The sequence below is a fragment of the Gallinula chloropus genome (assembly GCF_964237585.1).
Source record: "Gallinula chloropus genome assembly, chromosome: 27".
Lineage (NCBI taxonomy): Eukaryota > Metazoa > Chordata > Aves > Gruiformes > Rallidae > Gallinula > Gallinula chloropus.
In genome coordinates, this window is record NC_140112.1 from 406040 (window position 1) to 433285 (window position 27246).

The 27246-nt window shown below is 59.1% G+C and overlaps 2 protein-coding genes across 2 annotated transcripts; both read left to right on the forward strand.

The window, feature by feature from the left end:
- Positions 1–4984: 4984 nt before the first annotated feature.
- On the forward strand, positions 4985–10402 carry REN (renin; the record flags this gene model as incomplete). Its single annotated transcript, XM_084275873.1, has 9 exons — positions 4985–5085; positions 5662–5818; positions 5968–6091; positions 6325–6443; positions 7503–7708; positions 8813–8935; positions 9475–9619; positions 9727–9825; positions 10241–10402. The coding sequence occupies 9 exons, from the start codon at positions 4985–4987 to the stop codon at positions 10400–10402; spliced, it is 1236 nt and encodes a 411-aa protein (XP_084131999.1).
- A 3575-nt stretch (positions 10403–13977) lies between these two features.
- On the forward strand, positions 13978–24453 carry ETNK2 (ethanolamine kinase 2; the record flags this gene model as incomplete). Its single annotated transcript, XM_084275883.1, has 8 exons — positions 13978–14202; positions 17670–17929; positions 19586–19723; positions 20924–21066; positions 21374–21457; positions 22195–22370; positions 23942–24015; positions 24174–24453. 8 exons carry the CDS (start codon positions 13978–13980, stop codon positions 24244–24246), a joined length of 1173 nt encoding a protein of 390 aa, XP_084132009.1. The 3' UTR covers positions 24247–24453.
- Between the last annotated feature and the right edge of the window lie 2793 nt (positions 24454–27246).

Consider the following 27246-nt stretch of genomic DNA (forward strand, 5'->3'; position numbering starts at 1 on the left):
CCCGGCTCCCGGGCAGCGGCTGCGGTGCCGCCTTCCCACGCGTCCCGTGGGGATGTGGGCTGGGAGAGCAGCCTGGGGAGCAGCAGGAGGGGGCAGGGGGGGGGGTTAGGAAAACACCCATTAAACCACATTAACATTTCATGACCCGACTGGAGGAGAGTAAATTACCCCTTCAAATCCAGTGACCATGAAAGAGCAAACGGCATCTGGGGTTATTAATTAATTGAGAGATGCTGGGGGCAGGGGGAGGGGGGGCTGGACTATAGCCACAGAGTTCCAGTCCTGAGTATTATGGGCTCCCATTTCCCATAGACCTGTTTCCTGAGGGATGCAGCCAGGATGGAGCAGAGCTGGACCTGCTGCCTGGCAAGATGCAGCTGGTGGGTGGTGGACATGGGGAGAACTCTGACAGGGTTTGAGCTAAGGGAACCTCTCCAGCATCCTATGCCCACCACGATGCCAGCATGGGTGCTGAGGGTCCTGGCTGCCTGCACCATTTTGGGGAGCCTGCTGAGGTCTGCATCTTACCCCAGAGAGGGATCTGGCCCCATCCACTGGAATCCAAAGTGCCTTTTCATTTGCTCTGCCCCCTGACAGCCCCACGTGCCTTCAGGGAGGGCTGTGAGAAGCTGCTGCTTCCCAGCCTGTTTGTGCAGGGACACAAAGAGACAGGTTTGCTCAGCTTGCTGCAGGCCCTGTCAGGTCACATCACCCACCCCATCCCCTCTGCAGCTGAGTTGGCCTCCAGAGGTGCTTTGAAACCCCGCTCAAGGCAGGACCTGTGCTGCTGGGTGCTCAGGGGCAACAAGCATCCCCCATTGGGAGGAGCTGGCTGTCCCCAGGGAGACAGAGCTTGGTGGCAGGTAAGAACATGGGGACAGCACAGAGCTCTCCTGGCTTAAGGACAGATGATTTAAAGGAGTGATTTTGTTGGGGCTGCTGAAACTTCTCTCCCCAGGAGTGCAGCCAGCACTGCTGGAGAACTGGTTGGATAACTCAGCGGGTCCCTGCGATCGGAGACACAAGCTGAAGGGATGCAAGCCAGGTTCCTGTGAGCACTGGGGAAGCTGGGTGCAAGCAAGAGCTTAATTAAAGCAAGGCAATCACATCAAAGCTGGTCCCTGTGCAGATACCCTTCTTAACTTGCAAGAATTAATTAGTGAGTTTGAGTTAAACCTGTTCCCTCCTGATTGAAGTGCAGCCTGATGGAGCTGGTGGCTGGTGGCACTTAGCAGGTACTGCACTGCTGCCCAGGTTCTGCACAGGTTGAAAGCAGAGCTGGGGAGCTGCTCTGGCACCTCAGCTGACATGGGGTAACTCATTTGGGCACCCAAACCCCTGCTGTAGAGCTGGGCTGAGCCCTGGGTTGGCAGAGGATGAGCTGGGTATGGTTGGTTTATAACCCTGGCTCAGGAGAAGCTGCTCCCTTGCTGCTGGTTTTGAGGAGGTGCCTTTATTTGGCTGCAGCAGGAGGCTTTCAAGGGTGTGGGGAAGAGCTAGCAGCTTCCTGGCATCAGCTTGGGTGTGGGCAGGAGGGAGGTAGAGGTGGGTTTGGTCCTGCTGGTATCAGCTCTGAGGATAAAGCCAAGGGGTTTGGAGCAGAGTGAGAGCTGGGTGTGAGCTTGTGAAGGATGGATAGGAGAAGAACTGTGGGCTTGGACATCATGCAGGTAAGCAAGGGCTGCAGCTGCCCCAGTGCCTAGCTGTGATCCCTGTCTTTGCTTCACCCCAGTTGAGAACTTGGGGTGCAGAGCAACTTTTCATGGTCAAACTTCATCTTCAGGGCTTCACCAGAGGAAAGAGGGGTGCTCCTGGAGACATCACATGTAGGACAGGGTGATCACCCCTGTTTAACCCCCATGGCAGCAAGCATAAAGGAGCAGGGTGTGTGCCTATGGCACTGTGAGGTGCTGTGTCTTTTTCCTGCTGGGAAAGATCCAGGCAGGATGGAGCATTATCCCTGGATGGCAGTGAGGGATCTTCCCATGGGGCTCTGAAGTGACCCAGGGAATGGCTGTGAGCTGCCCCTGGGATGGAGCAGGCAGCAGTGAGCTGGTGCTTCTCTCCCAGGCACCGTTCCTGACGCTCACTGCTGGGGAATGTTTTCCTTCTGGTTCAGTAAATCAGGATTTCACTGTGCCCTGCAAGAGCAGCTCTGGTTCTAAGCAAACACTTTGGGTGAAACCCTGGCTCTGCTGACGTCAGGGGCTGAATTCCCTGGGTGTCAGTGCCATCCAGAGCCTCCTCTCAGCCCTTACCAAAAGTTGCCTTTGTGCTTGAGCTTTTTGGTCATCCAGAACAAGGATCCTCTCAAGCCTCATGTTTTTACCAGCAATGAGCTCAAGGACTGGGAAAGCCTGTAAAATAGATGGGAATGAGCCTGTTTCCTGAAGAAATGGAGCTATTCAGCAAGGCTCCCTGATGCTTCCACTCAGTGCTTAATATTTTGGGGTTTATATTAAGAAGTGCACTCATTCAGGAGAGGAACATGTTAATCTTGCAGGAAAACATTTGTTCCTCTCTGGAAAGCATGTTCCTTGAACCCTCTCTTAGCTCAATCCTTTGACTCCTTGAAAGCAGGCAGGGAAATAAGGGAAGAGCATTCCCCCTGCTATTCCCAGAGCAGGTTTCCCACTGTGGTGCATGAACAGGATGGAGCATCATCCGGTGGTACCTCCCAGCATTGGGAATCCAGGTTAAGGGATGCTTTGGTTAGAACTGCCTGCTGCTTTGAGGCTGTGTGGGAAGAGTTAAGCATCCTCCCTGCAGGTCTGGCCCTTCCTGAAGGGCTGGGGATAAAATCAGTGTGGTTCCAGAGCTGGTTGATGTCCCTGTGTCTGTCCTTCCCATGCTGCCCTGTGGAGCCTGGCCCTGCCACAGCTCCTGCTCCAGCCTTTGGAGCACCAACATGCCCTTTGCCAGGTTATTTAAACTGGTGTCGGGCTGTTCCTGGGTACCAGCTGCTCATCCCTGCTCAGTGCTGGCAGATGTGACTGGAAAATGCCTCCTGGGGATTTTCCTTGTGTGGGGGAAGGTGCCCAGTGCTGGGGGGGGGGGGGGCTCATGGCATCCCAGTTCTGTCTCAGGGCTGGCACCAGCCACCGCAGCCCTCAGTGCTCCGATGGGCTTGGGGGAGTTGGTTTTGCCTGTTTATGCTTCGATTTACCTTCCAAAGGGAGTGTGGTGCCTCCTCCTTGGCAGGGAAGGTCTGTCTTCCTCAGGGACCCGAGCAGGGCAGCGCTGCCTCTCTCTACCTGCAGGTCTCCATCATTCCCAACTGCCCCGTGGGAATGGAGTCTGTCTGTCCCTCCCAGGAGATCATCATGCCCAGAGCATCTAACACTGCTCAGGGGCTCCCACAGACCTGTGTCCCCTTGGATATGGGTCAAAGGGGGATCTGGAAACACCAGATCCCCATGGCCCTGCATCCTGGGAGCACCTTCTCCCTCTGACATGGCCCCTTTCCTTTGGAAACACGCTGCAGCCCCCGCCTCCCCTTTGGGGAACGGGGCTGGGCAAAGCAGGCAGAGCCAGCAGGATGCCTGGAAAGGGGATTTATGCCCGCTGGCTCCCTGCCAGGAGCTCTCTTGCATTGCTGTGGCTCCTGACCTCTGCACCTCGGTTGCAACCTGCGCCGGGCATGAGGCTCCCCGGAGTGACGCAGCACCGGGGCTCAGCGTGGGAAAAGACGTCAGGGGCTGGGGGGAGCGGGGCTGCGACCCGTGGGGCAGAGGCTGTGGGTGCCTGCTGAGGTCAGCCTTCCCCTGGCTCTAAGCACCACAGCCAGAATCCCTCAGGAGAGGAGAAAACTTTAAAGCCTCATCTTTTTTGGGGGGTAGAGGGGGTATCCCGTTTGTAGCTTCTGGGGTGTCTTTCTTACCCCTTCCAGCACTGCTGTCCCCTGGGGGGGATGTGCTGGTGTGGTTGTGTAGCTGGAGGGTTCAGGGTAGGGGCAAGTGTGTCATCAGGTTCCTCCCAAGAACATTTTTATTGCCTCTGTAGTCATTTCCCACTGAGGTTCCTGGAGCTCAGCACCAGGATTGGAGCCACGGGGTCTGACCTGGCACCCACCACCTTGGGTTGGGCATTGCTTAGGGAAACACAGCTGTGTGTGAGCTGGGGAGCAGTGGAGCACCTTGTACAAAGGAGTCCTCTGCAGCCCGTGCTGGGCAGGGGGGTGAGCAGCATCTCCCTTCCAAAATGCAAAGCAGGGTGTGCATAGCAGCTCAGACACCCAGAACCACCTTGCTTGTGCAGGGCAAGAGAACAAACCCTTCCTCCCAAACACATGTGCCCAGCCAGGCTGTGGATGCTCATACTTTAGTCTTCCCAAGTGCAACAGGTGCAATGAGTTTAGCTGTTCTCTGCATTAAGGCCCCATTGGTGTGATGGAGCTGGGGGAGGGAGGGTTCCCTCTTGCTGTGCCCAGAGCAGCCCCTGTAAGAGGAGAGGGGTCTGGTGGGTTTGCTCTCAGGGGTCTGCATGCCTGAAAGGGCTGAGGCTGAGCCCCAGTTTGCCACTCCCACTCCCAGACCCTTGGAGAAAACCCCATTCCCATGGAGCTGGGGGACATCTCCGTTGCCAGGCTGCTCTCTAGACCTGAGGCACCACCACCTTGAGTGACACCAGCAGGCACTGGGCCCGTGCCCTGCACGCAGCGTGTCAGTGATGGCTGGGTGCTGACACGCTGCAATGTGAGGAGCGTGGGTCTGTGCCTCCCAGCTGTTCACAGCTCCCCTTTGCCAACCACGCTTGTCAGATGTGCCCAGCTGGGCACGGGGCTCTCCAGGCCATGCCAAGGACTCTGTCACGATCAGGGTACAGCCACTTGCCCACAGTGCTGCCCATGGGATCCCTGGCCCTCCCCCCAGCCATCAGGGAGGAGAAACTCCCAGGGATGCAGAAACCCAGGCTATAAAAGCATCCTGCCCACAGGGATGTGAGGAAGCTGCTGGCACAGAGGCAGCCGCTCTGGGAGGGCACGATGTCAGCAGGACACAGCAAGAGGGTCCAGCGGTATCTGGTGGTCTTGGCCGTGGCTTGGGGTGCTGGCATCTTCCCCTCACCAGCCCTGGCTCTGCAGAGGTACCAGGAGTGGGTGTTGGAGGTGGCCCAGGATGCTGCGTGTCTGGCTGTCTCCCCTTTGGGTTTGCATGCTCGGGCTGGTGCTGAGGACTAAAGGACTCATCCTACTGCATCCTCCCCCTTTCCTGTTCTCCACTGGCACCTCCCGCTCCCTCTCGCTCCTCTTCCTCTCTCCCCTCGCGCACCGCAGGGCTCAGCAGTGCCCCTGCCCCAAATAACCCGGGGGGGGGGGGGGGGGGGGCGGCGGGATGATGCTCTTCGCTCGCAAACCGAGCTGAGCGCAGGGCACAGTGTCGGGGGGCTGCTTCCTGCTGCAGTCCCCACCCCGGTGAGGGGGTGGTCCCTGGCTCCGGTGGGGTCCCTACGAAGCAGGCAGTGCCGTGGGGAGCCGACCCACCGGGACCCGGCGACAGCCCCAGGGCGCGGGGAGCTGCGGGGAGCTGCTGCCATCTAGAGCCACCCGGCTGGATCTCCTAAGGCAGGAGCGCTTGGAAAGGCGGAGGGAGGGGGGGGGGTTGATGATGTGTGTGTCTCCTGCGGCTGGGAGACCCCCCAGCCCTGCCCTCACCCCCGCAGGGTCGCGCTGCGGAAGATGCCCTCCATCCGCCAGACGCTGCGGGAAATGGGCGTGAAGGTGTCCGACGTCTTCCCCGAGCTGCGGCAGAGCGGGCGGGGTGGCTCAGCCGGACCCCGGAACGGGACAGCTCCCACCCTCCTCACTAACTACCTGGACGTGAGTCTTTCCCTCCGGGGGGGGGGGAGTTTGGCAGCCTAACACGGTCCTCTACCCTCCACTCCGACCCTCACCCCACATGCATTTGCTGCTCAGGGGGTTCATTAAGCCCCCCCCCAAAGATGCTCCCCGTGCCATGCTTCTTCCAGACCCAGTATTTCGGTGAGATCAGCATCGGTACCCCCGCTCAGACCTTCAAGGTGGTCTTTGACACGGGCTCTGCCAACCTTTGGGTACCCTCCTACAAGTGCTCCCCCCTCTACAGCGCCTGTGGTGAGTACAGGGACCCCAGGGGGTTGAGGCTGACCCCCTCCAGCCTCAGCTCCATCTTCAGAGCTGATCCAAGAGCGCTGGGGTGGGTTTGCTTTAGCACACGGGGTCTGTCTGCTGCTGGGGTGTTGGAGGGGGTCATCATCCCACAGAGACTGGGGGAGCTGAGCCCCTCAGCTGGTCCTGCTGCTGCTGCCTCCCTTGCTTTCCTTGATGCGCCTTCCCCCTCTCCTCAGTGTCCCACAGCCGCTACGACGCCTCCCAGTCGCGGACCTACATCGCCAACGGCACCGGCTTCGCCATCAGCTACGGGACGGGGAGTGTCAAAGGCTTCCTCAGCCAGGATGTCGTCATGGTGAGCCTGTGCCCTCAATTCAGAGACCTGGAGCCACTGCCAAAGCACCCACATGAGGGAACAGCACCCACCCTCAGCAAGTACCCGATGATCCAGAGCTGGGAGGGGTGTCTGACACACAGGGCACTGCGCTGCCATCCAGAGAGACCTGGACAGGCTGCGGAGCTGGGCAGGGAGAGACCAGATGGGGTTCAACTAAAGCAAGTGGAGAGTCTGGCACCTGGGGAGGAATAACTGCTGGGATCAGGACAGGCTGGGGGTGACCTGCTGGAGAGGAGCTCTGTGGAGAAGGACCTGGGGGTCCTGGTGGGTGACAGGGTGGCCATGAGCCAGCAGTGTGCCCTGGGGCTGAGAGAGACAATGGGATCCTGGGGGCATCAGGAGGAGTGTGGGCAGCAGGTCACAGGAGGGGATCCTCCCCCTCTGCTCTGTCCTGGTCAGGCCCCACCTGGAGTGTTGTGACCAGTGCTGGGCTCCCTGGGATCAAACAGACAGGGATCTCCTGGAGAGAGTCCAGAGGAGGCTATGGAGATGCTGAAGGGCCTGGAGCATCTCCCCTGTGAGGAAAGGCTGAGGGACCTGGGGCTGTTCAGCCTGGAGAGAAGAAGACTAAGGGGGGACCTTATGAATGGTTATCAATATCTTCAGTATGGGATACAGGAGGAAATGGGCAGCCCCTTTTCAGTGTCTGTGGGACAGGACAAGGGGAAATGGCTGCAAGTTGGAGCACAGGGAGTTCCACACCAACCTGGGGAAGAACTTTTCCCCAGTGAGGGTGAGGGAGCCCTGGGACAGGCTGCCCAGGGGGTGTGGAGTCTCCATCTCTGGAGAGATTCCAGCCCCGTCTGGACGCCGCCCTGTGCAATATGAGCTGGGGAGCTGCTTTGGCAGGGGGGTTGGACCCCAGGAGCTCTCCAGGTCCCTTCCAACCCCTCTGATTCTGTGATTTTATGATTCTATGATATGAGCATCCCCCATTTACCCAGGAGTAGGGGGCCTCCTGGGGGGGAATTACACCCCTCCCCAGCTCCCTGCAAGGCCACTTGTCCCCTTCCCCAGGTATCAGACATCCCCATCATCCAGGTCTTCGCCGAGGCCACGGCGCTGCCTGCCTTCCCCTTCATCTTTGCCAGGTTTGATGGTGTGCTGGGGATGGGCTACCCCAGCCAGGCCATCGATGGCATCACCCCCGTCTTCGACCGGATCCTCTCCCAGCAGATCCTCAAGGAGGATGTGTTTTCTGTCTACTACAGCCGGTGGGTCCTGTGGGGAGCAGGCACCAGGGTTTGGGGAGCTGTGGGACCTGAGGTGGGGTGGAGAGCACGGCGGGTGCTGGAGGAGCTGGGGTGGAGTGAGGCAGCACAGGAGGCAGAGCCAGGTGGATGTTGCTCCATCCTGGGCAGGGAGTGCTGGGGCTGGGAGCAGCTGCTCCCTGCTCCTTTATCATTGCCATGTTGCACAATGTCACCAACTCTGCTGGTGGGGCTGGAGCAGTCATGGCCAGGACCAGATTTAGTGTTTCATCTGCAGGCAAAATGATTTTAAAAAATCCCCAACCAACCCCCCAAAACCCCATCAGTCTATCAAAGAAAGGCCTGCTCCAGCAGCCAAACCTTCTTCTGTTTCTTGCCCCAAACTGTTGTGCTCCAGCATCCCTCCTCCCAGCAGCACCAAAACCTGCAGGAGCAGGGGGAGGCCAGTCCAGCCACCCCCCAACCCCACCCCCATCCCTCCCCCATGGCCCCAGTTACAGCATCCTGGAGATGTGCAGTGACCCAGCCCCACAAATGGGTGCTCAAAGCCAGTGTGCTGGCTCTTTACCTCATCTAAAGTCAGATCCATCCATAAAGGAGCAAAGCCTCATGATGCTGGCTGCAATCACAGCCTCCTCTGCGTGCCACTTGGGTCCCTGTGGCACCCCAGGGACACAGCTGCCCTCGGACCACAGGCTTAGAGGGCTCCTCTTTCTTTGCAGAGCTTCCAAGTAAGAAGACAGAAAGCACGAGCACTCTTCAGACAGCCCCTACTAACAGTCACCCCTGCACCCCAGGGCTGGGCAGCAGGCTCTGCTCCTGCTCCCAGCTCCAGGAGAGCCCTGCCCAGTCCTGGAAGCAGGGACTGGTCTGTAGGAGCTCACACACCATGGAGGGGCCAGCACCGACCTGCTCAGAGACCCCAGCATGTGGCACCCCCTCTCCTGAAGGCTCTCTCACCCCTCTGAACTAACTCTGGGTTTCTCCTGCTCCAAGCTGCTCTCTGCTGCTTAACTGGATCAGCAAAGCCTCGTGCCTGGTGCTGACCCCTTCCCACCAGCGTTTTGGGGCTGGGAGCTGATGGGGGGCATCACTGTGCTGTGTTTTGCACCCTAGAAACGCTCCTCTCCAACCTGGGGGGGAAATAATCCTGGGAGGCAGCGACCCAGCCTACTACACCGGGGATTTCCACTACCTGAACGTCAGCAAGAGCGGCTACTGGCAGATCAGCATGAAGGGGTGAGCCCTCTGCAGCCTAATCCTGCTCCCCTCCCCTTGGCTCTGCCTGGGGGGGGGCACTGGGGAAGGCTCACTGTGTGCTGGGGAAGGGGGTTCACTGAGGTACATGTTCCCTGGGGGATGCTCTCCTCTCCGGAGGGGAGTGGGCTTGGTTCCTCCAGCACATGGTTACATCTCCAGGCTCAGGGAAAGGAGCTGGGGAATGTGGAGGGGGTGGCACCGTGGGCTGGTTCTCCTTGGAAGCACCAAGGGAGGAGTTTAACTGGCTGTAGCCCCTGCAGCAGTGAGGTGCTGAAACAATCCTGCTTTGTTTAATTAAAATAATAAAAGCCACGCGGGAGGAAGCTTATCTTTCCCATTTGAGGAGCTTGGAGGGAGGGTTCCTGGTGCTGTTGGGGAGGCTGTACTCTGGAGGCGCCAGAAACAACACATGCTCTGCCTGGTCAGTCTTCCCTCTCCCACGGGCACACGTGGCCCTGGGAGCTGAGCTGTGGTCACCGTGGGGGGGGGGGCTCAGGGTCACCCTTCTCCCACTCCAGTGTGTACGTAGGAGCTGAAATCCTGTTCTGCAAGGAAGGCTGTTTGGTGGCTGTTGATACAGGAGCATCCTACATCACCGGCCCGGCCGGCCCCATCTCCGTGCTGATGAAAGCCATCGGGGCAGCAGAAATGGCTGAAGGAGAGGTGAGCCACCCCAAGCCACCCACTGCCTCACACTGTGCCCCCACCGCCCACCTGTGTCCCACCCCTTCACCAGCAAACAGCCTCAGAGCTGTCTCCTTCTCCTCCAGTACGTGGTGGACTGTGACCGAGTCCCTCAGCTGCCCAACATCTCCTTCCACCTGGGTGGGAAAACCTACGCGCTCAGCGGCTCAGCCTACATCCTCCGGGTAAGCTGCACCCCTCTGTGTGGTGCAGGAGGGCAGCTCTTGCCATGCCTGGGTCCGTCTGCAGGGGACAGCAGTGCATTTCGGGGTGCAGCTCTTCTGCAGCATCCTGCACCCTCCTGGCTCCCCTAAAGCAGCTGGGTCCTGGAAAGATGCTTCTTGGTTTTGCCCAGTAATCCCTCCTGTTGGGCAGGGGTGTCCAGATGAGCCAGAGCAACCTGTTGCTGGTTCCTTGGGTGGTTTTGGGGAGAGAAGCAAAGAGCAGAGGAAGGTGGGACGACTCCTTCCTGGAGGAAGGAATGTGGAGGCCAAGCAGAGGGTGTTGAGCTGGGGATCACACCCTTCCTTGGGCACGCTGCAGTGGGGATCTCCCTCCTGGCACCTCCGTCACTGTGTGGGTCTCCTCCTCTCTTGGCAGCAACCCCAGTACGGGGAAGACATTTGCGTGGTGGCTTTCTCAGGGATGGACATCCCACCCCCAGCTGGTCCCCTCTGGATCCTGGGTGCCAGCTTCATCGGGCATTACTACACCAAATTCGATCGACGCAACAACCGCATCGGCTTCGCCACGGCTCGCTGACAGCTGGGGAGAGGGACACGGGCAACCAGCCTGGAGGAACCAAGAGTTACCACCCAGAGGAGATGATTTGAAGTGCAAACTGAGAACAGCGTTTCCTTACAGCTCAGCCACCTCCTCTCTTCACCGAAGCGACTGCAAAAACCTCGCCTTCTCCCACTCCCAAACCCCCGCTCTGCTTCCCAGGAGTCTCTGCTGCTGGGGAAGAGCTGAGCCTTAAACACTTCTTCTTCTTCTTCTCCTTCTAGCCTTCAGTTTGGAAATCAAAGCTAGATCCTGTGGCTGGAGTTGCACCTCCAGGGACTTTGAGGGTGATGTGCAATAGAGCGCCCGGCACGCCGAGCGGCGCTGGCACGGCAGCGCTGGCAGGTTGCAGACAGACCGAGGAGGGATGCTCTGCCTGTGGTTCATGTTATTCCTTGAATGGGAGAAAAATAACCTGGCTGTGTTTCATGATAGATTTTAGCTGGTGTTAACCCATGGTGTTAATCCATGACTTTAATATTAAACAGTCTCAGAGCAACAGGGCACTGAGTGGGGGGTTGTTGTTGTGGAGGGGGTAGGTGAGATACTCCTGCTAACAGACCATGAGCGTTCCTCTGCCGGGATTCCCCACAGCATCCGTGTCCTTCATGTCCTTCCCCATTCTGTAAGAGCATGTAGGCAAATTTGGGTCTTTCCAACCAGCAGAAAGCCCTTGCTGCAGATGAGCTGCTGTGAGGGCTACCCACACCTCAACTGACCTACCCACATGGGGCTCAGGACCAGATTGCACCCCTGGGAGCAGGACAGGGCTGTACATCAGCTCAGCCACTCTTCAGGGAGTGGAAGGTGCTGGTAGGTTCAGTTAAGGGTGGTTGACTTGGTCCCATCAGGACAGCTCTGGCTGCCCCAGTGCCTTTATCTGTTTTCATTGCTGCTGTCACTGGAGCTAAACAACTCCAGGCTTCCCTCTGCCCTGGACATGTGCAGAGACACTCTGCAGGAGCACAGCTGAGCTGTGAGGGGCAGACCAGTGCTCCCAGCTGGAGCCTGACATTTCCAGTTCTGCTGGAGAGCTGCAGCGCTTCCAGTTACAGCCCAGTAGCTGCAAACCCAGTGCAGAGCAGCTTGCAGCACCCTCTCCTCTCCAGTTGGACCAGCTCAGCTCTGTTACCACAGTGGTCTTGAGTGGAACCCTGGGAAAAGGCAGAGCACAACATTTGCCTGGTGCAAGTCAGCATCCCAGTGCAACCAGTCACAGAAGCTTCTCATCCTCATCTCTGCCACCAGCCATCATGGCTGGTGACATCCCAGTGCCACCCAAAACCATGATGGCTGGTGGCCTCCCAGTGCCACCCAAAGCCATGATGGCTGGTGACCTCCCAGTGACACCTAAAGCCATCATGGCTGGTGACCTCCCAGTGCCACCCAAAGCCATGATGGCTGGTGACCTCCCAGTGCCACCCAAAGCCATGATGGCTGGTGGCCTCCCAGTGCCACCCAAAGTCATGATGGCTGGTGACCTCCCAGTGCCACCCAAAGCCATGATGGCTGGTGGCCTCCCAGTGCCACCCAAAGCCATCATGGCTGGTGACCTCCCAGTGCCACCTAATGCCATGATAGCTGGTGGCCTCCCAGTGCCACCCAAAGCGCGGACTGACACAAGCTGGGATGTTCAGGAGAGAGATGCTCCTGCCAGGGTTAATGTTGCGTGACCTTTCCAGCCAGGTAGGCAGCAGCCTCTGCTCTGCTCCCAGCCCTCTCCCTCCCTGCACAGCAGCTCATCCCCTGCCCTGCCCCACCGAGCAGCAGCACAGCCGGACAGGACAGCGGAGAGGATGTGGCTAAGCGGATGTTTGTCCCTCCTGGGAGGGTCTCTGGAGCCCTGTAGCATTTCAACCTTATAATGCTGGGATGCACAACCCCAGGTCTCCAGGGAGAGGAAATTCAAAGTGCCCAGTGATGTTGCTTGTTTCTCAGCATTGCTTTCTGCAGCGCTGATCCATCACCCCTGATCCATCACCCCTGATCCATCACCTCTGCCACGGAGGCGAGGAAAGCAGCAGTGATGGCTCTTCAGGGGCCAGGGGGGGTGGAGGGAAGAGGCCCCAGCAGTCAGTGTATCTCATTTTCATCCAGCACTTCCTGAGCACTCCAGGCAGCTGCTCAGTCAGCACAGGAAACCCCAAGGGTTTGGAAACAGCGGCAGCACAGGCAGGGAAGGATGGAAGGCGAGGGTCTGGAGCAGGGGATAGAGCTACTCAGAGACCCCTGGGATGCAGATATCTGCACAGGTCAGCTCTTGAGCTACAGCCTGGCTTCTCCACTACCTTCTGGCTGTCTGGAGGTGCTGGCCAGCTTTCCTTCCCACCACAGGGAGATAACTAAGCCTCCTCTGTCCTACTCAACACTGCAACAGCTCTGATCTGGAGAAGCCTCCAGTGGATGTGAGCTTGAAAAAGCACTGGGTGACATAAGCCCCCGTGATGGCTTCTGCCTACAGCCCTCAGCTGGAAAACAGTCAGGCTGGCCTAAAATAGGATGGGGTTTACGCAGATCCAGTTCTGTTCCTATTCAGCACAGTTGTTCCGAGCAACGGGAGGGAAAAGGCTGGGGCTGCTGTGATGGTGCTCCTGGGCCCCTTAAGCCAGGTTATTAGCACCTCTAATCGCCTGTGCCGGGGCAATTTCCTGCCTGCGAGGCTCTGCTAACCCGCCACGGCCCCGTATTAACACTTGGGATTGTTATGGGCGAGCAATTAGGCCACACTCAGCCCAGCAGAGCGGCGGGAGCAATTATGACCGTCCTATTAAAACCAGCAGAGCTCGCTCTATATTTAGAAACACGGGGAACTGGCTGGTTTATTTTGTTTTTATCCCCCCCCCCCCCTTCCCTTCCTTAAATGCTTTTCCCCCAAGTCTCCATGGTCCATTTAGCTGGGTTCAACCGCAGCCAGCTGTAAACTTTGGAGGGGGCATCCTCTGCTCCCAGACGGGTGCGGTGGTTATTTCCTCTGCTAATGAAGCTGGGCTGGAGCTGGGCTGCAGGGAGGGGTGATGGGGGGAGGCTGAGCCAGCCGTGCTCTGCCTTTACCTATCCAACCTCTCTCCTGCCCACCTGTAAATCCTCTCTGCGGGGGGGTTAGCGCTTGGTGGGTGAGGCTGTAGTGGGGTTGGAGAGGCCGATCCAAAGGGAACAAGCCCCTCTTGGAGCACATCCTGGGGTTACATCCCGTGCGCAGCATCCTCATCCTTTTCATCCCAGCTGTGAAGGGATGGATGGGGGCGGGGGGAAGAAGGGGAGGGGTGGGAAGATGTGGGGAGGTTCCCCTGGGATAGCGGAGGGGATGGAAGGGGAAGGGGGGGGAAGCAGAGACAGAGAGCAGGTCCCCAGGCGGAGCGCACCGGCAGCAGGTGCGGGGTAGGGGAGAGGGGTGTGGGGGAGAAGGAGGGGTGCCCGGTGCGGGTCCCGCTGAGCTCACAATGCGGGCGGGCGCTGCCGCGGGAGGCGGGCGGGAGGCGGGCCGGTGACTCATGGCTTCCCAACGGCGGGCGGCTCCTCCCCGCGGCCGCCGGCCCCGCGGCAGCCCCCGGCACATGGGCCGCGGCTCCGGCAGCGCGGAGCTGGGGATGGCCGGACCGGCCGGGCGCTGCCCAGACTGCCCGGCACCGGAGAGGAGCGGTGGTGGTGCTTGGGGGGGGATCCCCCCCGCCGTGCCCCACCTCGGCATTGCGGTGGACGAAGGCGACGTGCTGCCCGGGGCGCTGCGGCTCATGCGGGAGCTGAGACCCGGCTGGGAGCCGGGCAGGGTGAAGACCAAGGTACGTCCCGCAGCGCGATGGGGCTGGGTGCGGGGCGGGGGAACCTGTGCGGATCCTTATCTCCCCCGGGAGGGTCGTCTGAGGGGGTGCAGAGCCCACCCCGGGGGGGGGGAGCACACCCTGAGGTGCTGTAGGGCCCGCCCTAGGGCAGCTATAGAGCTCCTTTTGGCTGTGGGACCCACCACGGGGGACCTTGCCAAGGAGGGTGCAACATCCCGTCCCCACACCCCCAGTTCTCCCTTCGGCTCTCAGGCCTGGTGAGGAGTGTGAGGGTGTGACACCGCCACCCCACATGCTCAGGGGACCCCTCAAGCAGCCACCCATCGCTGAGCCCAGGTGTCCCCAGGGTCCCTCGGGTGGGTGAAGGCTTTGGGGGGCTGCAAGGCTGTGGGATCCTCCAGAGGCTGCCTGCACCCCTGCCTGCACCTGTACATGGAGCTGCTGGGCCCCTGCCCGCAGGAGTAGCTGCTCCTAGGAGCAAGTCTCACATGGGTTACTTTGCCAGGTCCCAGCAGGATGAGCACAGGTTTGGGTGGGAGCTGGGGTTCAGCATCAGCCTCCTCTCAGGATGGGGCTCGGCTCTCTGGAGCTTGCAGGGCTTTGCTGGGAGAGTTAGAGCTGCCTGACATGGGGAGTCCCTTTCCCCCTCCTCACCCCTGCCTGGGGGTGTGCGATCTGGGGTGGAAACACCATGCTGGTGATGTCTGTGCCCTCGCTGTGCTCCTGGGCACGGGGGGAAGAGTGGAGGTAGCGGGACCAGGTGCACTTAAATGTATGTACGTGTGGATGTGTGTCCTCTGAAGGCACGTGTGTCTGGAGTGTCATTAAAGATGTATTAATAGCCAAGTGTAATTAAATACAAGGAGCTGCAGGAGAATACATAGGAGAGGGCAGATGGCAAGAGGCAGGAAGCCGGGAGTTTTGAGTTCCTCAGAGTTGTAGGGGCAGGAAATGTCTCAGGTTCTGTATGGCACCCAGCACAGACCTGGGTGGGGATGGCTGGTTGAGAAGGACCCTGGGTGTCTGGTATCCAGGCTCTCTCCAGGCATTGGAGGGGGGTCAGTGTTCAACAGCAGCTTGCATGTCGTGTGTGTATGTTTTTAATTAAATTCAACCCCCCAAAAAGGGGGGTGCAAAAAACCAAACCCCTTCTGAGTGTGTGTGAGCGGGGGGAACCTCCAGTTGTGCTTCCCCCAGCTGCTGTTGCGAGGGCAGTTTGGATGGGGACTGGAGGGGTGTGCTGGTTCTCAGCTGGTTCCTATTAGTGTTCCTGTTCACACTGGAGCTGTGCCCGGTTCACAGCACCTCGTTGCACAGTGTCTGTGCACGGCTGCTCACAGGGGCTGTGCCGGTGAAGGATGGGGAGGAAGAATCTGGGTGTTCAGCTGCTTCTTGCTGGGGTCTTCAGCCTGCTGTGCTGCAGGTTGTGCCCGCTTTCCAGCACTCCTCATCCTTTAAGCTCCATCCCTGGGCAGAAGATCTCCGTACCGGGAAGGTATGGGGTGGTGTCAGTGAGTCAGCCAGCCGTGCTATCCAGGAAGCACGCACTCCATCCCTCACCCAGCGATAAGAACAGCAGCAGCAGCAGCAACGTGGAGCCAAACCCCTGTGAGGATTCCAGCGTTGGATGTTTATAACCTGACTTGGGCAACAAGGTGTCCTACAGCCATCTGTCCCCACCGCTTCTTGGGCTGGGGAGCAGCGCTGGGGGAGGCAGCCGGCACGGCGGTGCTTTGGGAATGCTGAGCAGACTCACAGCAAGCACAGCATCAGGGTGTGGGATGGAGCTGCTCCCCTTCAGCACCTTGGCACACTCCTTGGGTCTGGCTTGGCATTTAATCGCCTCAAGGCTCCTGCAGCGCAGTCACAACTCTCTTTCCCCCCACCCTTCCCTGCTGTCAGGCAGCCACAGCAGGGAAGGAGGTGGGCCTGCACCGTGGCCCTGCTGCTGGCTGGCTGCACTTGAGATCCATGAGGAGTAGCTCCAGGCATCTCCCAAGCAGCCACAGCCGGGAGCTGGAGGAAGGAGCTGCTGCCTCCAAAGCCGCTGCGTGCCTGGGTACAGGTTGCTGGTGAACCACGTGTGTGAGTCTCCAAAGTGAGTGGCCTGGAATTCAAGGGAGGGGGGGGTAAGGGCTCAGTAATCCTGTTAAACCTGCTGGAAAGAGCTGATGGGGCAGTGAAACAAAGCAGTGAGAGGACTGAGCATCTCCACAAGAGCATCTCCTTCGGGCCCCGGCTGATGTGCGTGGGGCTGATGTGCGACTGGCCAAGATACCTTTTGCTTCCCGAATTTCTGGTCTCCTGGGGTCTGGCAGGACAAGGAGAGGAAAGAGCTGAGTGTTGGCACCGTGGTGGAAACATGGATTATCCAGCCTGGGAAAAGCTGTGTAACAAGGGGTATTAGCACCACATCTAACTTCCAGTGTCTCCTTCGAGTGCTTCGAGTTCCCCTCGGGAGGCTGCATGGGGAGCCCTATATATAGGCACCCTATATAGGAGAGTGAGTTGCTGAGTGGGATGTCTAAAATTAGCTGTCCCACCCCCGAGCACCGCTGCTGCCACAGCATGCGCCCTCGCCCCCCTCCTGCTCCTCCAGCATCACACCTGCTCCGGCTCCCTGAACCCAAAGGGGAGAAATAAATCACTCTGGTGGGGAGCAGCAGCACCCTCAGCAGCAGGCAGGAGCCTGTGTGGGGCTAAGCATCCTGGCTGCATGAGGGATGATGGGGTGAGGGTCTCCCATGAGGTGACAGAGCCCCAAAGCCCCTCAGTGCACTGGAAGGGGACCGAAATCCCCACGGGATGGGGAGAGGAGCCCGGGGCAGACGGCAGCCCCTGCATGTGCGTGGGCAGGCGGCCAAGCCCGGGCTCCCAGAGAACAAAACTCTCTTTCCATCTGTGAGGAGCCATCAGAGCAATGACACGAGATGTCCCCAAGCAGAGACGTCCCTGCCTATCAGCGACCCAGCCCTGCAGGGAGGGGCGGGAGGAGGAGATGGGGTGGTGGTGTTTGCTCTGTGTTGTTTGCTGCGTTGGCTTTTCTCCTCCCCCCACCCCCCCCCCCCACCCCCAATTTTGTGCCAAAAGATTTATGCTGATTGGGGTGGGTTTTATTTTTGGGAATGCTTCCCAGGGCTGCTCGGGTGCCAAGCCTGCTGGCAGCACATCTGGCTTGAGCTATTCCTGAGCTCCCAGGTGAAAAATGGCAGGACTTCCACCCAAACCAACAGCTTGGTGCAGCTAAAGCCTCATGCCCACAGCCCCACGGGATGTGCTGGAGCCTCGAGGCCTTACAAACTCATGCCATCTGCTGCAGGAGCTTTCCTAGCTGCCTGCTCCATGCTTGATTTTTGCCCTGTTGTTGCTTTCTCCCTGGGATCTACCGGTGGGAAGGGGTTGATCCAACCCAGCAGGCACAGCAGGAATGTCCAGGCATCGGCTCTGCCGTTCTTCTCTCCCTCCAGCTCTTCACCGATGGCATCACCAACAAGCTGGTGGCCTGCTACACGGACGAGGGCATGGCGGATGCGGTGCTGGTCCGTGTCTACGGCAGGAAGACGGAGCTGTTCGTGGACAGGGAGACGGAGCTGAGGAACTTCCAGGTGCTGCACGCCCATGGCTGTGCCCCTGACCTCTACTGCGCCTTCCAGAACGGGCTCTGCTACCAGTTCCTGCCGGGCATCGCGCTGGGACCCAACCACGTGCGGGACCCCCACATCTTCAGGTGTGCAGATCCAGGGGGGGGAAATGTAGGGCAGGGGACAGGGCAATGGTGTTTTCTCTGTGGTTTCACCTCTCCAGCTCCCTCACTGCCTGTAGTCCAGCCTGGTGCTCAGTGTGCCAAAACCCAGGTGGTGCTGGGGTGTAAAGGGGCTAAACGGCAGCTGGGTTTATCCTCAGGGGTTTTAAAGCATCAGCTGTTGGTGAGTGGAGATTGTGGGAGCTTCCCCTGGAGAGGGGGGTGCTGCTTTTGCCCCAGACAGGGTCTCAAAAGGCTTCAGAGGCTTGCAGCCACAGTGGAATCATAGAATCATAGGGGTTGGAAGGGACCTGGAGAGCTCCTGGGGTCCAACCTCCCTGCCAAAGCAGCTCCCTAGGACATATCACTCAGACAGGCGTCCAGATGGGTCTTGAATCTCTCCAGTGAAGGAGACTCCACCACCTCCCTGGGCAGCCTGTCCCAGGGCTCCCTCACCCTCACTGGGGAAAAGTTCTTCCCCATGTTGGTGTGGAACTCCCTGTGCTCCAACTTGCAGCCATTTCCCCTTGTCCTGTCCCACAGACACTGAAAAGGGGCTGCCCATTTCCCCCTGCATCCCCTGCTTCAGATAATTATAAACTTTAATTAGGTCCCCCCTTAGTCTTCTCAAGGCTGAACAGCCCCAGCTCACTCAGCCTTTCCTCAAAGGAGAGATGCTTCAGGCCCTTAATCATCTCCATAGCCTCCTCTGGACTCTCTCCAGGTGATCCCTGTCTGTTTGATCCCAGGGAGCCCAGAACTGGACACAACACTCCAGGTGGGGCCTGAGCAGGGCAGAGCAGAGGGGGAGGATCCCCTCCTGTGACCTGCTGCCCACACTCCTCCTGATGCCCCCAGGATCCCATTGTCTCTCTCAGCCCCAGGGCTCACTGCTGGCTCATGGCCACCTTGTCACCCACCAGGACCCCCAGGTCCTTCTCCACAGAGCTCCTCTCCAGCAGCTCCCCCCCAGCCTGTCCTGATCCCAGCAGTTATTCCTCCCCAGGTGCCAGACTCTCCACTTGCTTTAGTTGAACCCCATCTGGTCTCTCCCTGCCCAGCTCTCCAGCCTGTCCAGGTCTCTCTGGATGGCAGCGCAGTGTCCTGTGTGTCAGACACCCCTCCCAGCTCTGGATCATCGGGTCCTTGCTGAGGGTGGGTGCTGTTCCCTCATCAAGGTGGTCAATGAAGATATTAAACAGGACCAGACCCAACACCAAGCCCTGGGGAACACCACTAGTCACAGGCCTCCAGTCAGATTCTGCTCCACTGATCAGCACCCTCTGGGCTCGGTCTGACAGCCAATTCTTAACCCACTTCACTGTCCACTCATCTATCCCCTGCTTTCTCAGCTTTGCTATCAGGGTGTCATGGGAGACAGTATCAAAGGCCTTGCTGAAGTCAAGGTAGATGACATCCACTGCTCTCCCTCCATCCACCCAGCCTGTCATGAGATCGTAGAAGGCTGTGAGAGTGGCCAAGCACGATTTCCCCTGGGGACAGAGGTGGAGGGGAGATTCAGCTGTGTTCTTAACAGAGCTTTTAGGGAACCCCCCCTCCTTGGGCTGTCTCAAGGAGTGCTCCTCTCTGGGCTGCTGCTGCACATCTCCCTCTCACCCTTGTGTCTGTGCTTCCTTCCAGGCTGGTGGCCCAGGAGATGGCCCGGGTACATGCCATCCACGCCAACGGGAGCCTCCCCAAGCCCATCCTCTGGCAGAAGCTACACAAATACCTCACCCTCGTGAAGACAGACCTCAGCCCAAAGGTATCCAACCCCAGGTAAAGGCAGAGGGATCCCAAAGAGCCAGGTTCTGGCTTGGGCATCCGCTGCCCACCCACCTCTTAAGTCTTCCCACTATGGGACCCGGGGTGGGAAGAGCCCCGGTTCCAGGTAAAACCTCTCAGGAGGGTTGGTGAGTGGGGCTGGGGAGGGTGTTGGGGCTGGATCTGCATTGGGAGCCCTTTGTAAGCAAACCCATGGCCAAGCCCCCAAGAGCAGGTGGGATGGAGGTGTCTCCACGCACCCTTCAGCATCCTTTCTTCTGCCAGTCTGGGGAGGACTTTTGGTGTTGAAGCAGAGGGTCTTGTTGTACAGCACCCAGGCAGAATCTGGCCTGAGCCAGAGACTCCCACCCACTGTAATAATCCACCAACACCCCCCACCCCTCAAATCTAGCCTGCTTTTTAAGCCTTCTCCAGAGTAAACTGAAGCTCAGGCCCTTCTTATGGCAGGTACCTGAGCACCAAGGTTGAGCCTGATGTTGGAGGGGATCCTAGAAACCCAGTATAGATTAATGCAGCCAGTTCTCACTTTAGACCAGTTTGTCCCATTTCTGGGAGCCTGGGTTCACGCCAGGTGAGCCCTGGGGTGCTGGGGAGGGATGCAGGCAGCCCCAAGAGGTGGTGGAGGTGAACGAACCTGAAGGCCAGCGAATAATTAACCTGTTCCCTGCGCAGCAGCGGGCAGGACACTGGGCACTGGCCCTGCTGCTGGCAGACTTTACCCAAGCCCCTGCCTTCAGCATAGCCAATTAGCTAATCATTAACAGGCTCTCTCCTTGGAACTGAAGCTTCTGAAGTTAGTGAGGGGGGTGTGTGCCCTGGCAGAGTCCAAAAAATTCCCATTGCCTGGGGGTTAGTTGGGTGTTTTGGGAGTGGGAGCTGGGGGACTCAGCTGGTTGGGTGAATGTGGGGGTTGGATGGGGGTGTTAGTGGGGAGGAGGGATGTACTGAGGCTGCACTGCCATGGCATCTGCCAGGTGCCTTGGGTACCACCAGGCAGCATGCCAGAGGATGATGTCCAAGCTGAGCCTGGCCTCCTTATGCAAAACCAGCCTCGTTAGGCCGGTGCTTTGTGTCGCTGATGAGTTCACTTTGCAAATTGCATGTGGAGGGAAGCAAGGGGCAACGCTGCTCCTCTGCCCCCCCAAGGGAGGTTCCCCGTGAGCAGGAGTGATTCCACGCCGTCCCCTTCCCCAGCCTCCAGCAGGATGTACCCAGCCTGGAGATGCTGGAACAGGAGCTGGCCTGGATGAAGGAAACGCTCTCCCAGCTGGGCTCCCCCATTGTGCTTTGCCACAACGACCTGCTCTGCAAGAACATCATCTACGATGGGACACAAGGTTGGTGGCAGCAGCAGCCCCCTGCGGAGGGGACTGTCCCTTGCTCATCTCCTGGGGGCTGGGGGCCCCATCTCCTGGGAGCTGGGGGCTCCATCTCCTGGGGGCTGGGGGCCCCATCTCCTGGGGGCTGGGGGCCCCATCTCCTGGGGGCTGGGGGCCCCATCTCCTGGGGGCTGGGGGCCCCATCTCCTGGGGGCTGGGGGCCCCATCTGCTGGGGGCCCCATCTCCTGGGGGCTGGGGGCTCCATCTCCTAGGGGCTGGGGGCCCCATCTCCAGCCCCTCACAGCACCTGTCTTGCCCCTGCAGAGCACGTTCGCTTCATCGACTACGAGTACACCGGCTATAACTACCAGGCTTTTGACATTGGGAACCACTTCAATGAGTTTGCTGGTGAGTTGGGCTCCTCTGCCTGGCACCAGAGATTTCCCCCCCCCCAATTGCAGTGGCTGCCCCAAGGTCTCCCAGGGGATGGGAGAGGCAGTTGTATCCCCAGTGCCCTGATGGGAAATTGAGGCAGCTCCTCCTCATGCTGCCTGGGGTTGGAGAGATGTGGGAGGGAGGGTGCAGAATCACAGAGTCCAACAACAGTCCAACCCCCCTGCCAGAGCAGCTCCCTAGGTCAGGTCACACAGGTCTGTGTCCAGACAGGGCTGGAATCTCTCCAGAGATGGAGACTCCACACCCCCTGGGCAGCCTGTCCCAGGGCTCCCTCACCCTCACTGGGGAAAAGTTCTTCCCCAGGTTGGTGTGGAACTCCCTGTGCTCCAACTTGCAGCCATTGCCCCTTGTCCTGTCCCCACAGACACTGAAAAGGGGCTGCCCATTTCCCCTGCATCCCATACTGAAGATATTTATAACCATTCATAAGGTCCCCCCTTAGTCTTCTTCTCTCCAGGCTGAACAGCCCCAGCTCACTCAGCCTTTCCTCCCAGGGGAGATGTTCCAGCCCCTTCATCGTCTCCATAGCCTCCTCTGGACTCTCTCCAGCTTGTGCACAGGGGTTTTGCTCCCCCAATCCCACATGGGGACAGCCCCTTGGTCCCTTAGCCCTGGAGAAGCCCCAACCCCCCCTGCTTTTGCCCTTCTGCACCTCAGGCATTGCTGACACCCCCCTTCTCCCCTCACAGGTGTGAAGGAGGTGGATTATGGCCTCTACCCCAGCAAGGAGACCCAGCTGCAGTGGCTGCACTCCTACCTGCAGGCCTACAAGCAGCTCACGCAGGGCAGCCAGGGCAGTACAGTGACAGCCGTGTCTGAGGAGGAGCTGGAGGCTCTCTACGTGCAAGTCAACAAGTTCTCTTTGGTGAGTGGTGGGAAGGGGGAGGAACTGGCCTCTCTCAAAGGCACCCCTCCCAAAATGGGGTTTCCTTTGCTCTCAGGTGAACCTGGGGTTTGTGCTGTGGCTTGGCTGGTGAGGATGGAGGTGTGGGTACCAGCATGGGGTTTTGAGGGAGTACCTGGGGCAGGGTGGTGAGGATGGAGGTGTGGGTACCAGCATGGGGCTTTGGGGGGGTACCTGGGGCAGGGTGGTGAGGATGGAGGTGTGGGTACCATCATGGGGTTTCTGGGGTACCTGGGGCAGGGTGGTGAGGATGGAGGTGTGGGTACCAGCATGGGGTTTCTGGGGTACCTGGGGCAGGGTGGTGAGGATGGAGGTGTGGGTACCAGCGTGAGGTTTTGAGGGGGTACCTGGGGCAGGGTGGTGAGGATGGAGGTGTGGCTACCAGCATGGGGTTTCTTGGGTACCTGGGGCAGGGTGGTGAGGATGGAGGTGTGGGTAGCAGCATGGGGCTTCGGGGGTACCTGGGGCAGGGTGGTGAGGATGGAGGTGTGGGTACCAGCATGGTGTTTCTTGGGTACCTGGGGCAGGGTGGTGAGGATGGAGGTGTGGGTACCAGCATGGAGCTTTGAGGGTACCTGGGGCAGGGTGGTGAGGATGGAGGTGTGGGTCCCAGTATGGGGCTTTGGGCGTACCTGGGGCAGGGTGGTGAAGATGGAGGTGTGGGTACCAGCATGGGGCTTTGGGGGTACCTGAGGCAGGGTGGTGAGGATGGAGGTGTGAGTAGCAGCATGGGGCTTTTAGGGTACCTGGGGCAGGGTGGTGAGGATGGAGGTGTGGGTATCAACATGGGGCTTCGTGGTACCTGGGGCAGGGTGGTGAGGATGGAGGTGTGGGTACCATCATGGGGCTTTGGGGGGGTACCTGGGGCAGGGTGGTGAGGATGGAGGTGTGGGTACCATCATGGGGCTTTGGGGGGGTACCTGGGGCAGGGTGGTGAGGATGGAGGTGTGGGTACCATCATGGGGTTTTGGGGGTACCTGGGGCAGGATGCTGCCCCAAAAAGCCCAACTGCACCTCGGAAGCACTGAACTCTTGGGCAAGGTCTGAGAGATTGTGCTGGCTGCCTGCCATCCCACACACACATGGGGCAGCGTGTCTCTGATAGCTGTGGCCTTGGGCATCCCTTCAGAGGCCAGGCAGACCCCCAGTGTGGCTGAGCATGAGGAAATCCTCTTTGGTAAATGCCATGAATTAGCAGAGCTGAATTTCTGTGAACTTAGGGCAAAATCTCAGCTGGGTTCCTGGCTGGAGCTGCCAGGAAGAACATCCCAGCTGCAAACACAGAGCCTGGTACCCCAAGCACGTTGTGCCACTGTTCAGCATCCTTCCTGCTGGCATCCCTCTCCTGGGCTGGGACCAGGGTCTGGAGCAGATAGAAACACACAGACACATGGGGCAGCCCCAGCTGGCTGCCACCCCACATTCTGTAGTCACAGCCAGCTGGGCCCTAGCCAGGAGAGGCATGACTGGCTCATCCCATGGGTAGGGATGCTCCTTGCCCCTTCCTCATCCTTGTTTACTTTCTGTTGCAGGCATCCCATTTTCTCTGGGCATGCTGGGGCCTGCTCCAGGATAAATACTCTACCATAGATTTTAACTTCTTAAGGTGAGTCTGCCGGGGCTGAGGAGCGTTTGGGTCCCAGCACAGCTCAGTGTTAAACAGCAGGAGCAGAAGGATCCCAAAACACCCTCAAGTGCTTCAGGGATCCTTTGTGGGCAGGGGCAGGAGTGTCTCACGTCTGTCCTTCTTTCCTCTCTTGGTAGATATGCAAAGCTAAGGTTTAAACAGTACTTCAAGATGAAGCCGGTGGTCTCAGCCCTGCAGATCTCTAAATAGCCTCTCCGGCCTGTGAGACCCTGAGCTAATTTTTGTCCTTGCTGCGTCCACAAACCTCACATCCCCCTCGCCCCTTCCCCACCCCGGTTGGGGGGTGAGGGCAGGTGCTGATGGTGGGAAGGGGCAAGAGGAGATCTGTCCCGGCCCCTAATTAAAGGAGACCCTGGACTTCTGTGAGATTGGACCGTGAGATGCCGGAGAGGCCCGAGGCCTACGCCAGGAAGCCTTACCACCGCCTTAAGGCCGAGCCCCAGTGCCTGGCAGGGGGTCTGTGCTTTGCACTGCTGCTGCTTGGCCTGGCTCCCAGTTTGCCCCCTCTGTGCCGTCCTCGAGGGGGGAACCAGGTCCCCCCCCATCTACTCAGGAGCCCCCAGAGCTGCCCAGTGCATATGCTGTGCTTTGCCGCCCCCGCTGCTCCCTCCCTCCCATCTTGCCTCACCTGCTCGGTGCTGCCCGGGCTCCCAGACCCAAACCAGCACCTTTCTGGGCTCAGTCTTGATCCTGGGCTTGGGCCTGTCCCTGTGCATGGGCCCCATTCCCTTGAGGAGTGGGCACTGCTGTGCTCTGGCAAAGCAGCAAGGGGAGAGCGATGGCCACGAGCCACACAGGCTGGGGACTAGCAAGGTTTTACTGGTATGAGGGGGTTGCCTCCACCTCCTGCGCTGTGCTTGGCCCACAGCTGGCTTGGCTTTCCCCCCCCAGCCATGGTCTTCGCACTCCCTCAGCTGCTTGCTTCCCTCATAGCACCCCAGGGGCTCCCTGGGAGGAAGGGGCTCCCAGCTCTGCCTTCCCTGGGGTCAGGGGCATCCAACCTGCCCCTCACATGGGTGCTGTGCCTCTGCTCTGGGCTGTGTCCCCGCGTGGGACTTTGGCAGGAGGTGACTCGATCAGGTCCATGAGCTGGGCACAGCTTCATCCCCTGCCAGCACTCAGCTGCTCCCCCCACTACAGGCTCTGTGAGGGCCATCCTGGCTGCTGAGCACTGTCCAGCTTGTGACAGTGGTTGTGCGTCAGCTGGGGCATGGGATCAGCTCCCTCTGCCCCTGCCTTGGCTGCTTAGGCAATGGGGACGAGGTGGTGGTCCTTTCCCCATGGGCACAGGCACCTACCCCAGCAGGAACCGGGACTGTTGTTGCATCTGGTGTTTGTTTTGGTGCAAAATAAAAGCTGCTGGTAGCTGGAACTGGGGGCTGCAGATCTGTAGGGGTTGGTGCTGGAGCAGGGAGAGCATCTCTGGGGCTCACTGGGCCTTTATCCTGCAGCCAGAGGTGCTGAGGAAGGGCAGAGCAGGAGCAGAGATGCTGGTGGAGGCATTTCCTAGCAGGGTGGGCTGCTGATGTGTCATGAGTCCACCTCATGCTCCTGAGTTCCTTTCAGGTTTCAGTAGGCAGCTGCCACTGGGGATTGTCCTCCTACAGTGATGCCCTGTGTTTTAGAACGCTGCTCAGAGCTGATCTCACATCTTCATCCTGGTTGTTTCCCCCCCTCCCTGCTTCAGCCCTGATGGGCTTCAGCCCGGGCAGGTCACACTGTTCTGCCTCAGAGGGTCCTGGGGGAGAAAGGGCTGAGCCATGGACCTGCTGCTATGTAGAGATGAGCTGGGGGGACAGCTGGGACCCCACCACGGGTGCTCAGGGCAGGAGAAAGGATTGAAAACATCATAGGGAGTGAGAGCCTGGGGGAGGGGGGGCTGTGCTGAGAAAGGGGCAGGGAGGGGAGGAACAAGTCCCCTCACCTATGCTTGGGGAGAGAGGTCCCCATCCAGCTCTCTTCTGTCTCTGAATCTTAGCTGGTAAAGCCCAGAGCCAGCTCTCTGCTCCAAAAAGTCATCTTTATTGTGCCAAGGGGGGCGTAAGGGGGAAGGGGTGGAGGCGCAATTTGTAAACAAGTATGTGAAATATACAGGTTAAGTTACTCATAGTCTTATTAACAAAATAAAGCTCTATCTATATTTACAGTCTTTTAAAAAAAAACCCCAAAAAAACACCAAAAGAAAAAAGATCAAAGGAGCTGCATCTTTATGGGGTGCATCTGCTTCCAGCCCCCCTGCTGCAGCACAGCCCAGCCTGCCCTGGGAGCCAGCAGCCCTTCCCCAGGGACCCCAGCCAGAGCAGCACAGTGAGGGGGAATAAATAAAGCACTGAGAGCCGGGGGGAGAGGAGAGAGGCGGCTGGGGGGGTGAGGAGGCAGGATGCTCCCGGGGTGAAGCGATGCTGCGGGGCCCCTGCGCTGGCCCTTCGCCCTGGGGCTGGGCACGGGGCTGGGGGTGTGTTCCCCAAAGCCCAGGGAGCCCAGGCACCCTCTGCACCCGCAGCGAGGACCTGGCTCTGCGGCTGGAGCTGTGCAGGGCTGTTTCTGATGGTTGCCACAGGGTGGTGCACGGGCTCTGCGCACAGCTGGACAGTGTGTGTGCACAGCTGGACAGTGTGCATGGACAGACAGACAGTGCACATGGACAGCCGGACGGCACATCCACAGCTGGAAAGTGTGTGTGCACAGCCGGACAGTGTGCATGGACAGACAGACAGTGCACATGGAGAGATGGGTGTGTGTGCACAGCTGGACAGTGTGCATGGACAGACAGACAGTGCACATGGACAGACAGACAGTGCACATGGACAGCTGGACAGTGTGTGTGCACAGCCGGACAGTGTGCATGGACAGATAGACAGTGCACATGGACAGCCGGACAGTACATCCACAGCCAGACAGTGCATATGCACAGCTGGACAGTGTGTGTGCACAGCCAGACAGTGTGTGTGCACAGCCAGACAGTGTGTGTGCACAGCCGGACAGTGTGCATGGACAGACAGACAGTGCACATGGACAGCTGGGAAGAGAGCATGGACAGACAGACAGTGCACATGGACAGCCGGACAGTACATCCACAGCCAGACAGTGCATATGCACAGCTGGACAGTGTGCATGGACAGACAGACAGTGCACATGGACAGACAGACAGTGCACATGGACAGCTGGGCAGAGAGCATGGACAGACAG